General features: G+C 42.3%; 1 protein-coding gene across 1 annotated transcript in view; it reads right to left on the bottom strand.

Annotated features, from left to right (window-relative positions):
- Positions 1-13,363, bottom strand: part of ADAMTS17 (ADAM metallopeptidase with thrombospondin type 1 motif 17) — a 294,708-nt gene that overhangs the window by 199,549 nt on the left and 81,796 nt on the right. Inside the window, exon 8 of the mRNA XM_063448834.1 lies at positions 8,803-8,908. Coding sequence (XP_063304904.1) covers positions 8,803-8,908 — 106 coding nt within the window. The remainder of the gene's footprint in view (positions 1-8,802; positions 8,909-13,363) is intronic.

The raw sequence follows: 13,363 nt of genomic DNA, 5'->3' as shown, positions 1-13,363 counted from the left end.
GACAGGATCAGGGACAAAACGGGGACCCTACACCGACTCCCGTCGGACATCATGAACACAATCCGCGCATATTATACGGACCTATATACCCTCCCGCAACCACAGACCGAACCGGCGAAGGCCCGCCTTCGCCACGCGATCCAAACATACCTGACGAGGTACCCAATGCCGACTTTAGACGCAGAAATCGCCGAAACGCTAGACGAGCCCATCACTATAGAGGAGCTATCGATAGCAGTCAAGAACACCAAACCCGGTAAAAGCCCAGGGCCAGACGGCCTGCCGGTGAAATATTATAAGACATACGCAGAAGAGCTACTTCCACCAATGGTGGAGGCGTTCAATGCGGTACGAGACGGGGAACGTATCCCCAAGCAGGCCCTGACAGCCCACATAACTGTTATACCCAAAGAGGGCAAAGACAGGGAACATTGTGGGAACTATAGACCCATTTTGTTAATTAACTGCGACGTCAAACTCTTGGCGAAGGTCCTCGCCACGCGCCTCACGAAGCACATCCCATCACTGATCCACCCTGATCAGGTGGGGTTTGTGACGGGACGCGAGGCCCGAGACAACACCATCAGGGCACTCACCCTCATGCACGGCGGCGGAAAGGCCGTAGGAGGCCTCCTCCTGCTGTCCACGGACGCGGAGAAGGCCTTCGACAGAGTAAGCTGGGAATACCTTTTTGAGACGCTTGCACACATGGGACTGGGCCCCCACCTAAGGAAATGGATAGAAGCCCTGTACAGCGAGCCCACTGCCCAGGTACTAGTTAATGGGGCACTGACTAACGCCTTCACCATCCATAACGGCACCAGACAGGGGTGCCCCCTGTCGCCGCTCCTGTTCGCTCTAGCACTGGAGCCGTTTCTCACACACATCAGACACAACGCAGACGTGACCGGCCTGACGACAGGCCCAGTACACCATAAAGTAGCGGCCTACGCGGACGACCTACTCTTTGTGGTGACCAACCCTACCATCACACTACCGAACATCATGAGAGAACTACAGGCATTCGGGGACCTATCAAACATGAAAATTAACTACGGAAAATCGTATATCCTAAACGTTAGCGTACCCCACACGAGAACGGAAACCCTAAGAAGTAGCTTCCCCTTTCAATGGGCCGAGGACAAGATTAAATATCTTGGTATTTGGCTATCCAAACACTCAGAAGACCTGTTTAGGGACAACTTTGCGGTCATTTTACAGACATTTCAGAGAGACATGCGGGAATGGTCATACCCCCATATCTCGTGGCTAGGGCGAGTACAGGTCATAAAAATGAACCTCCTCCCGCGCCTTTTGTACCTTTTTCAAGCCATCCCCACTGTAATCCCGAGACCCTTCTTCATCACGCTCAAGAAAGAAATGACCAGATACATATGGGGCGGGGGGAAACCTAGAGCAAAATTCTCCATACTGACCAGACCCAAAGACAAAGGGGGACTGGCCCTCCCAGATTTTCGACTTTATTATATGGCCACACACCTACAGAGGGTTGTAGAATGGTCCAAGGAAGGGGTCCACAAACTGTGGAAAACGGCAGAAGAGATGGAGGCAGGTAGACCGATCGCGGGACTTCCATGGAGACGCGAACAGACGGACGGACACACCATGTCCGTATATACGAAAAACACTCTGGGAGTATGGCGGAAGGCCAAACGACAGGGGAACTTGTCACCATACCCCTCCCCCCTTATGCCGCTGACGCATAACGAAGATTTTCCCCCAGGTCTAGACCCACGGGCTCTCAGAAACATCATCCCGAGCACATCCCCGCGCCTACACCACACTCTACAGAGAGGGGTTTGCAAACAGCTTACAGATATGCTAGAAGACACGCCCCCCACCTTCATGCACCGCTTTCGCTATGCCCAACTCTTAGCCTACATTCACACCCTGCCACAGGGGTCAGCGCTTGGCAGGGAATATACCACAATAGAAAGGATCAGCGCACAACCGGACCCACTCCCACACGGGATATCCTCTCTGTACTCCATGCTACAGTCGGAACTCCCGACCGATCCACCCCGTTTCATGGGTAAATGGGAAACAGCCCTAGGAATCACACTCACGGAAGGGGAATGGGAATCGATATGTTACCTAACACACCACTGCTCCACACATAGTAAAACGCAGGAAACGGCCTACAAACTCCTGACGTACTGGTATAAAACACCGCATCTCCTACACCGAATGAACCCAAGCCTATCCAGTCTGTGCTGGAGATGCGAAAGAGAGGAAGGCACACTGAAACATATATGGTGGGACTGCGCACTGATCACCCCATACTGGCGGGGCATACACAAAATGCTAGGGAAGTTCACAGAACGACCACCCCCCCTGGAACCGGCCGCGATGCTCCTACACCATACACCAGTTCCCCACTCAAAATATAAAAAATCCATGACCATCAGGATACTAAATGTAGCCAAACGAGTACTCCCCCAATTCTGGAAGAAACCTGTGACACCATCACTGCTGTCCTGGTTCAACCAAATGGAGGAACTAAGGATAATAGAGGAACTCACACTGACGACGAACAATGCCCCGACGACATACACAGACATATGGACATACTGGATCCTAGAGACAGCGAAACCGAAATTCCAACGAGACCTCAGGATAACCACCGACGCTCACCTCCAGCACCCAACCTAAAAACGGGAATTAAACACCCAGGGAGACGGAGGACTGATGACTGACGACGGACCGGACCACCCCACCCCCACCTACCTACCCTTCCCCCAATCCTACAGAGAAAACACCGACAGACCCCACTTAACAGTATGCACACACCGAAGGTCAATGCTACCCGACACAAAGACACCCCCGAGACCACCAGCAACGCCATGGACACTTAGTGACTGCACCCTTAGAGACTCAGAGAAAGGGACGGGGGACTACCCTGGACGAACCGAAGGCCCGATCTGACGGAGACAAACAGACCGTCCTAGACAGGGAAACCCAACCTCCCGTACTCAGCTACACCCCCACAAAACCAAGACACGAAACCGACCCAGGGACGTACAATAGCCCGACGACAGCACTATCACACATAACCAAGACAGGGTGCTGTATGGCACATTTAAGGATGCATATCAGTGGAGGGTACCAAACACACCACGGCTCACCAGGAAGACGTAGGCCACCAACGCCACACTAACATGGCGAGGTGGAACACGGACACCAAACGCTAAGACAAGGCTGAAAACACATTAAACACACGATAGAGATAATGGACAGAGACACCCTCCACACTTACAAAAAGAGACACACGGGTCAGTCACTGAAGTGGACTAACGAGCTTGGACTAAGGGTATGACATAAAGTGGAACTCACCCGGCTAACCCAGCTGAGACATGACCTACTAAATACAACTATCTACTGTTAAGGAAGAAGGGGGTAGAACCTTAGAATGCTAGGATGTTAAAGATCACGACAGAAAGCTAAGGATATCCATCCACGACACTAACCAAGTGCCCCAGGGCTCTTGTACATTATACATACCTGAAGCTGTAATTGTCACCAACTGGATCTGCGCATCCACGAACGTCTAGTACAGTGAGAGACCTGCGAGTCTCACCATCGAGACAACTAATGAAAAACGACTCTAAACATGTCGATCAAAAAAGTAAGAGACCTGTGAGTCTCTATAGTATTATTGGGGACTGCGAGCCCACCAGCGATTATTATTTGTTACTGTTTCCAGGGACCTGCGAGTCCTGTTCCCTCTTGCATACCTCGTATTGTAAAATCATTGAAAATACGTTAATAAAAATTATATTTACAAAAAAAAAAATAAGTTCCTTAATGGGGAATTCTTTCAGGATGCTTTTAGGGCCATTTTCTTTCCATGAGCATCTCATTCACACTAGGTAGTTGAATTTCACTCAATGTTGCTTTGCATCGAGTACAACAATTAGCTACAGAGCCTTAATGAAATACCCGTAGAAATGAATTCTTACACTTACAGGCATCATAAACACATAGAATCTATTCTTCCGGTTTTAGAATAACTTCACTTGGGTATATCTAAGTATAAACTTATGTTTAAGCATCTAGTCAAGAAAAGATGTGTAGTATTTGTTTTTTTGTATACTCAGGGCCGGCGCTACCATTAAGGCGAATAAGGCATTCGCCTGGGGCGCCGGCCTCTGGGGGGCGCCCACCGGGAGGTTTTCTGGTGGGCTGCCCTGCTGCTGCTGTCTGGGGATGCTGTGCTGGGCGAGCGGCTTCTTAGCCACCCCCCAGCGCAGCCATTCAACTGCTTGCCTGCTCGGGAGAGGGGTATGCTGTAAACCCAGCAGAGCTCGTTGCTTCCTGCAGGCAGGGGAAGCGGGACATGACTTAATATCCCAGCTGCCCCCTGCCTGTGAACACCGGAAGCACTCTGAGGGGAACAGGAAGTAGCCTGTGCTCACAGTGCACGGCTCTCCTGCTCCCCCACCAGGAACAGCACCAGCTACCTGCAGGATGGACCCCTCTGCTCCATTCACAGCACTTATGAATGATCCATCTGAAGGTAAGTGGAACTGATTATGAGTATGAGTGTATGATGGTAAATTGGTCTGTGTGTATTGAATTGCTGTGTTTGTGGGTGTAAATACATTGTGACTATATGTAAAGTTGTATGAGTTTGTGCTTGAGTGACAGTGTGTGTGTGTGTGTGTGTGTGATACTGTGTGTGTTAGTGACTGTGTAAATGACACTGTGCATGTCAGTGAGAATGTGTGAGTGACACTGTATGTCAGTCAGTGTGTGTGTGTGTGTGTGTGTGTGTAAGTGAAGCTGTGTGTATGTCAGTGACAGTGTGTATGTCAGTGAATGTGTAAGTGACACTGTATGTCAGTGAGAGTGTGTGTTAGTGAAAGTGTGTAAGCAACACTGTGTATGTCAGTGAGAGTGTGTGTTAGTGAGAATGTGTATGTGACATTGCATGTCAGTGAAAGTGTTAGTGAAAATGTGTATGTATGTCAGAGTGACCATGTAATTAGATACTTATATATTAAATTATATTTAAAATATATATTAATAGAATTCTATATTAAACCGAAAAAATGTTTGTAGTAACATAAATTAAATCTCAATATTATTAAAAATTAAACAGCACCAAATACATTGAAAAAGAGTGTGTGGATATATTTATTAGGCAGTATGTGTCTATTGATGTATGCATTAGGCAGTACATGTGTACTGATCTATGCATTCGGCAGTATGAGTGTATGAATGTATTTATTAGGCGGTGTGTGTGAGGATTTATGAAATGTGCATATGGTTGATTGTATGTAATAGGCAGTGTGCTTATATGGATGCATATACTGGATGAGTGTTTCTATGCAGTGTGTTCATTGCAATTCAGAATTTAGTGAATAAACATGTGATAGAATGTAGTTGCCTTTATGAGGGGGCGGCAAAATGGATGGCTGCCTAGGGCGGCAAGAATCCTTGCACCGGCCCTGTGTATACTCACATTGTCCCCATACACTTCATATGTTACCGTAATACCTTTATAATGCCTATATGGCCCCCACATTGCTGTCCCTTTGGACTCTCTAACATACATACAATATCTGAAACACAGTTCTGTGGTATGGAAGCATATCGTTGCAATTATGTATACACACATTTAAAAGAGGGAATTGGATATCAAATTACAGAGTTTTTACATATACCAAGTTAGACACTATAAAAACTTCTAGATTTTTCTCGTAAAATATCTATTTATCACATAGAAATATTCTTCTAAACGGAGTAGAACCTCAAGATTTAGTTGTTGTTTTTTTTTTTATTTGTCCAAAATACATAAAATATGCTTATTGAAGAGTGATGACATCAGCCCAGGCAAGTCTGAACTTGAAATTTTACCATAAAATCATACGATATTATGCCCCCCTCTTAAATACTGAAGAGACTCTTTAGCTTTCATCATCGGTAGGATAATTGTCACTTTTGACAATGTAAAATGTCTTGTAATGACAGGCAAGAGGAAACCATAGTACACACTAGTCTACAAGACAACATACAAGGATATATTTATTTATCTGCATCAAGATTACAGGGTAGTACCAGAAGATATATTTATTTCTCAATTTACTCCGCTTTTTTTCATTATTTTAACACAGACACCCATTGTTCGTTATTTTGCTAATATTAGTTTTTCTAGAGCAGTGGTACCCAAACCAGTCCTCACACCTCCCCTACCAGTCCCGGTATGAGGGATTACCAGGACTGGTAGGGTGGGTGTGAGGACTGGTCTATAGTAAATCTTAATTCCTTTTAATCTATATTGTTACTTCTTAAAACACCCCTCTAACCTAAGCTCAAATGCCACTATTTGTCACATGGACATTTTATAATTTGTCATCATACAGTACAATATAGTCTAAGACTGTAACAGACTCAAACCCATACACAGTCCTGCGTAAGCAAGGGCAATATATTTTGTGTAGCAAAGTAGATAATCCATTCCTTTCATATCAATGTATTGTTTGTCTATATTGTGTATAGTTAGCAGTGTTGTTTTCACAAATTGTAAATCACTATGGATTAGGACCCCCTATACTATTTGTACTGATCAGTGTATATTGAACTGTCTTTTCCTCAATTGTACAGTGATGTGGAATATGTTGGCGCTTTAAAATAGCTTCTTACCTTTATAATAAAAGATTAGACATAAATGATCACGTTTTAACATCAAACATATTGATGGGGCCTTGTGAAGAAAAACCTCCTAGGAAACAGCATGGCAGTAATTCTCATTAATATTGTGGTTAACCCTAGGAGTGTTAGGGAACAGAGCAAACCTATACAATACACTGTGCATGCCACTAAGCAATTCACTTGTTTAATACCAAAGCTTTGAGAGCCAGCCTCGTGATTATCCAGGATAAGTTAACTAAATTACATTAAACTAATGAGTGCACTTCCTGTGCTATTTATCTGTGCAGCTATACAGTGGATTCCGATTCTCAATTATTATCCTATTTATACAACATTATCTGGCATGGCTTAGTGACATCATGGCACACGTGTATACCATATGTCAATTGCATGTCCTGCATGGATTACAAACTGTGAGCTCATTCTGTTTGAAAATTGTGGTTATTATGCATAATATTGCTCATTAAATGACAAAAATCGCTTTTATATTACTTTGAATAAACGAACATTAACCATTTGAGAGGTAGAGAACAATAAAAAGGGTTAAATGTAACAATTATCTGTCCCACTGCATTTTAGTTTCAGGTGTGCCTGCTTTTTACGATGCTATATTTAGTTTAATACAATATTTCACTAAACCTAATTGTTGACTTCAGTAAATTTATCCATTTGGTCTTGGTGCTACGCAGCACATTTCATCTACTGTTAATTGCATTGCAAATAAAACCCCAATACTGTAAGAGTTCTAAAATGCATCCTGTATATTGTATAGATCAAATGTTACACATGCTTCACTTTTCTTCCAGATCTGGGTTCAGCACGACATTGCTGCCGCCCCCTCTTGTTAGCAGATGGCACAGGTCTAGCAACTATAATCTTAAAGGGACACAATATTCACCAAAACAACTTTAGCTTAATGATGCAGTTTTGGTGTATAGATCATGCCCCTGTAGTCTCACTGCTCAATTCTCTGTCATTTAGGAGTTAAATTACTTGTTCAGCCAGCGTTAAGCAATTTTTTTATATTCACATTGGGAATGGATTGACCGTTTACACAGAGAGAAAGGCCATAACAATTGCTGCTTCAAAATCTTACTTGTCCCCGTAGTGCAGCCCTTCTGGCAGACAGTGGGGGTTCTCATTACACAGATCTTTCAGCATAGAATTGACAGACCCATGGGCCTTCTTGCTTTCCAGACCAAAAGATGACTGGTTGAGGTTAGACAAAAGCTTTTACACAACGTCTCCCTAGTTTCTAGACAAGTCCTTGCACATATGTGGCTTAAACCAGACACCCCCGTCTGCCTGATCATCCACAAAATCAAAGATACCTATCTAATAGATAAATTGACAGCCATAACTAGAGGAACCCTTAAGAAATTCGAAAAGGTGTGGGAGTCTTGGCTCACTAATGATCCGAGCGACTGAGATGGTATGGCTGGTGAGGTGGGCATGTGGAAATTAACCTCCGCCTCTAAAGGACCCCCCCTTGGTTCCCATCCATAATATCCTTAAAGACACCTGCGTCTCTGCAATCACACCCCCTACCCCCATGACTCATTGTTGGAGAGTGGTGCTTTGCCCCCCTCCCCGTCTCCCTCGGAACCACTGGAGGGATGGGAGCGGGGCCCGTCACTCGCCCGTCACATCCTTTTTTCTCTCTTCCTCTCTTTTCCAGTTCAAAATTCTCTATTACTTTTTCTATATCCCTCGCTACAAGGGTACCTACGCGATGCTGATGCTATGTGATCATAAGTAGAGGAGCCGTGTGGTCTCACCCTGCCAAGCAGGTTCCTAGGAGTGGTGACAACTACTGCGGCACTGGACTAGCGAGAAACAGGGTAACTAGAAATAGACATCTGGATTGTTACTTACTGAATTTGTATTTGTTCTTATAATAAAATTTTTGGCAGATTCCTCTTTGCTACATGTTACTGTCTTGAGGTACGCACATGGCGGAGAAGTCACACTATACGTACTGGCTTCAGATCTCCCTTTACTGATTGCTGAACAGGGTGCTGCGTCAACCGCGACAACACTTTTTTGTAAATGTGCCAACTCTTGTACATCACCACCTTGTATTACTCTGCCATTGACAAAATAAAGAATATAAAAAAAAAATCTTACTTGTGCCCCAACTCATGAGCAATAGTAAATGCCAAGTTTAGACCATTATCTTCTGCCAGGACACACTTGCGCTTAGGGCTGCATGCTCCACCAAGGTAGGCAATTCCTGGAAAGATAAAAATAAACAAGAATTGCATTTTAAATAATCTCATCGTAACAAACAATGTATCACTTCATATCAATGATACTCGGCCAGTAAAATTTAGAAACTGAAATGCATATGTTGGTATTTTGGCTTTGTAAATGAAAGGAGCACTATACGGTCAGGAGTACAAACATTTATTCCTGACCCTACACTGTTAAAATCACTGTAAAGCCCCCTGTCCCCTAAATATAGCAAAATCTTACGTTTATTGCAGTCTTCTCTGCCCCTGATCTGCCTCCTTGGCTGACATAATCAGAAGTGAGGATTTTAGCCAATCACAATGCTTTCTCCAGCCAAGGAGGTAGGTGAGGGGCGGTGCCAAATGCTACCCTGGCCAGTCAGCATCTCCTCATGGGTTCAGTGTTTCCATGCAGAGGGTGGAGACACTAAATGTCAGTGCTGCACACCCAGGAATCACCACTAGTTGCCATATGAGGAGTGGCTACTGGAGGTGTCCACAGGCTTTAATATAAGCTTTTCTCTGAAAAGAATGTTTACAGCAAAAAAGGCTGCAGGGACTAACTGTACTCACCAGAACAACTACATTAAGCTGTAGTTGTATTAGTGACTATAGTGTCCCTTTAATAAACAAAACAAAAAAACTATACATACTTCATCGCCTGTAGTCTTGGGTACAAAGTGTATATGAAAACTTAAGTTTCATTGATTATGTGAACTATAAAATACAGACAGAATAGAGGTAGTGAGATGGATGGGTGGATTGGAAGACAAGAAAGGAATAAAAAAAATTTAGGGCATGAGCTGTTAATAATAGAAAGTCTCTATAACATATGTATAAGTCTAAAACACATTTTGCACACAAGTGCCACTCTTGCATGCTGCTGATATATTGCAGGAGTGTGAGTGGGCATGCATAGATGGACTGAAGCTCCGTGCCACATTTGGCATTAGAATTCCTGCTAGTCAGGTAAAGGACCCCTATGGTATCTGTGGGATAGACACAGTCAATGTTTTATGTTCATAGTGACCATATACTGTAATATATACTGCTTCAGACTCTGCACCAAATTTTAGTTCAATACTCTTCAAAATAGAATGCAAGAGGACATCACCCCTCTAGAACGTCTGTGATTATTTATCTACTCAACTGATGGAATTAATCTCATTTCAAACTCCTAAGGAAAATATTGCAAGCTTGCAAAAAATCATAGCCACAACACAGTGTGTATTTGGGTAGCGATGTTTAAATCAGACAGATTTATAGATAAAGAGAATGACAGGCATGTATACACATGCTAACTGGGTTACACCAAGTTTCCGAGAACGCTGACTATGAATGGGTTACCCCAGGACATTCCGAGGAAATGATCTAAAAATGTGATAGAATTTAGTTGAATGCCTGGAAAGTCTGATTGGGTCTCCTCATGCAAACTTGTTTATTTTCACTACTTACAATGACCTCGGATAAACCATATGTGGCTGGATCTTTGTCATTCAAAATTGTCTGATTGCACAAGGTCAACGCTGAAAAAATAAATGATTTATATGGGAAATATTCAAACATGGGAAAGCATGATACACGTGAAAAGAAAATCTAAACCAAAACCTTGCACATAAAAAGGAAATATGATTTGATTAAATTCATTAAATCCAATGCTCCTCATAGTGGAGAATTGGGAACCTAATGTGCATGCTCAGCGAGTACTGCACGTGCATCCAGTGCTTTTCAAAGAAAACATTCAAATAACAAATGTCCAGTATGCCCAACTGAGCCTGTCAGACAATGACAAGTCCCTCTAATGAAAAAATAACAGTTTATTGAAAAGAACATAAAATGAAAATAAACATCAAGGGACGTAAGTAATAAAAACAGTTAAAACTGGATTGCAGCACAAAGAATGGGGAGGAGCAAATTAATGTAGATAACCATTACCATTAACCCTTAGAGAGGTCCTCTAGACATGAAAAGTGCTTATTGCACAGGATGGTAAATAAAAATGGTATTAAATAATTTCACAAGAGGAGAATTTACTTGAGCCCACTATGGGTTACCTAGTGGGCTACAAAGAGCTACAAATTATCTCTTATTATAATCTAGTACAAATTGTACCCTAATTACTGAGACAGTTCTGTGATATCCAAGTGGAAATAATACAGAACAACTCAAACAACTGAGGTATATACAATTAACCACTAAAGCGGTCCTCTAGACACGATAAGTGATTGTTGCATAGATTGGTAAAAATGGTACTAAATCATTTCACAGGAGGAGCAATTCACTTAAACCCACTATGGGTTACACCTTGGGCTACAAAGAGCTACAAAGTGTCTCTTATTCTAAGTTAGTACAAATTGTACTAGCATTACTGAGACAGCTCTTCAAGTGATATCCAAGTGGAAAAAATACAGAATAAAAAATATATAAGCACAGACCTGTTTAAGCTACCTCTATGATGTCTTCTGCTATACTCTAAACATCTGAGAGAAAAGTAGCAAAAAGACCCATAAATCAGTAAGTCCCTATAGGACTATATATGCAGTGAATCTCATGGTCACTCCTAAAATTTTTTTTTTTAAATGATTATATATATATATATATATATATATATATATATATATATAACATTCAGGGCCACTGGACCCAGACCACTTCAATGAGAAGTAGTGTAGGTGATGTTAGTTGTCCGTTAAATTCCATCTAGGGAATTCTATGTAAAGCCTACTACATATACAAGGGGATTATTGTACACATGTATAATATGAAAGAATGATTGGTTGTCATCACTACAATTTTTTGTTATATATTGCCCACTCTCAGCAATGCATGCATTTATTTAAATGGTAATACACCTTTGAACTCTCATCCTTTAACATCGTTATTCTTTATATCAGATACTTCACACTCCGCTGAGTCACATAATTAATTTACATGTGTCAAGTGTCCCTCTTAGGTGTTTCTCATGTCCCTCTAAATATAGATGCTCCAAATATATTCTAACTCTCGTAAATAACATATTCCACTCAAAAAAGTTTTCAGACCCCTTAATTTTTGTAAACATTTTATGTTGCACTCTTGCGCCATAATAATTTAAATTAATAATTTTCTTCACATCAATTTACACTCAATACCCCATAATGACAAACACAAAAACTAGATTGTTGAAACCATTGCAAATATATTAAACAAAGAAACTGAAATATCCCATTCACAGTAGTATTAGTACTTAGTTGAGGCACCTTTGGCAACGATTACGGCCTCAATTCTATGGGAGTGATGATGTTATTTTTGCTCACCAGTATCTGGGGAGTTTCTGCCATTCTTCTCTGCAGATTATCTCAAGCTCTATTGTGGACTGTCGGTGGGGAGCCGTTTTTCGGTCTCTCCAGAGCTGTTTGACTGGGTTCATGTCCAGGCTGGACATTTTTTCGGTCTCTCCAGAGCTGTTTGACTGGGTTCATGTCCAGGCTGGGCCATTCTACAACTTTCAGAGTTGTCTCTAAGCCACTCTTGCATTTTGTTGGCTGTGTGCTTAGGATCATTGTTCTGTTGGAAGGTGAACCTTTAACCTATACTGAGGACCTTAGCACTCTAGAACAGGTTTTCATTAACTATATATTTGTATTATGCTGTATTCAGCATTCCATCAATCCTTCAATGCCACTAACAGCACCATACTTAACCGTTGGGGGGGTATTTTGTTGGTGATGAGTGATGGCTGGTTTTCTCTAGACATGACACTTTAAATTGAGGCCAAACAGCTCACCTTTTGCCTCATCAGACCATAGAATCTTATTTCTCACAGTACGAGAGTTCATTAGGTGCTTTTTTGCAAATTCCAAGTGGGCTTTCATGTGTCTTCCAGTGAGGAGAGACTTTTTCCTCACTAGTCTGCCACCAAGGCCAGATTGGTAGAGTGTTGCAGTGATGTTTCTCCCTTCTCCATACATTACCTCTGGAGCTCACACTGAGTGACCATCTGGTTCTTGGTCACCTCAGTTTAGAAGTCTCATTTAGTTTTTTTCCCAAACTTCCTCCATTAAAGAATTATGAAGGCAATGGTGTTCTTTGATTCAGCTAATTTTGTAGTCTACCCCCAGAACTGTGCCTCAACCCTGTCTCTGAGCTCTGCAGGCAGATCCTTTGCCATATGGCTTGGTTTTCACTCTGATACGCATTTATAGCTATGAGACCTTGTATAGACAAGTGTGTGCCTTACCAGGGCATGTCCAGTCAATTGAATTTGCCCCCAGGTGGACCCTAATTAAAGTTCAGAGATATCTCAAAGATGATCCAGAGAAATGGGATACTTCAAAGCTAAATTCAAGTGTCATATCAAAAGGTTTGAATACTGATAAGGGTATGCTATTTTGGTTTTATATTTTTAATAAATTAGCAAAATTAAAATATATATATATTTTTTTGTTATTAAGGGGTCTGAAAACTGAAGACTAAAT

Source organism: Pelobates fuscus, chromosome 3 (genome assembly GCF_036172605.1).
Source record: "Pelobates fuscus isolate aPelFus1 chromosome 3, aPelFus1.pri, whole genome shotgun sequence".
NCBI lineage: Eukaryota > Metazoa > Chordata > Amphibia > Anura > Pelobatidae > Pelobates > Pelobates fuscus.
This window is presented reverse-complemented; position numbering and strand designations above follow the sequence as displayed.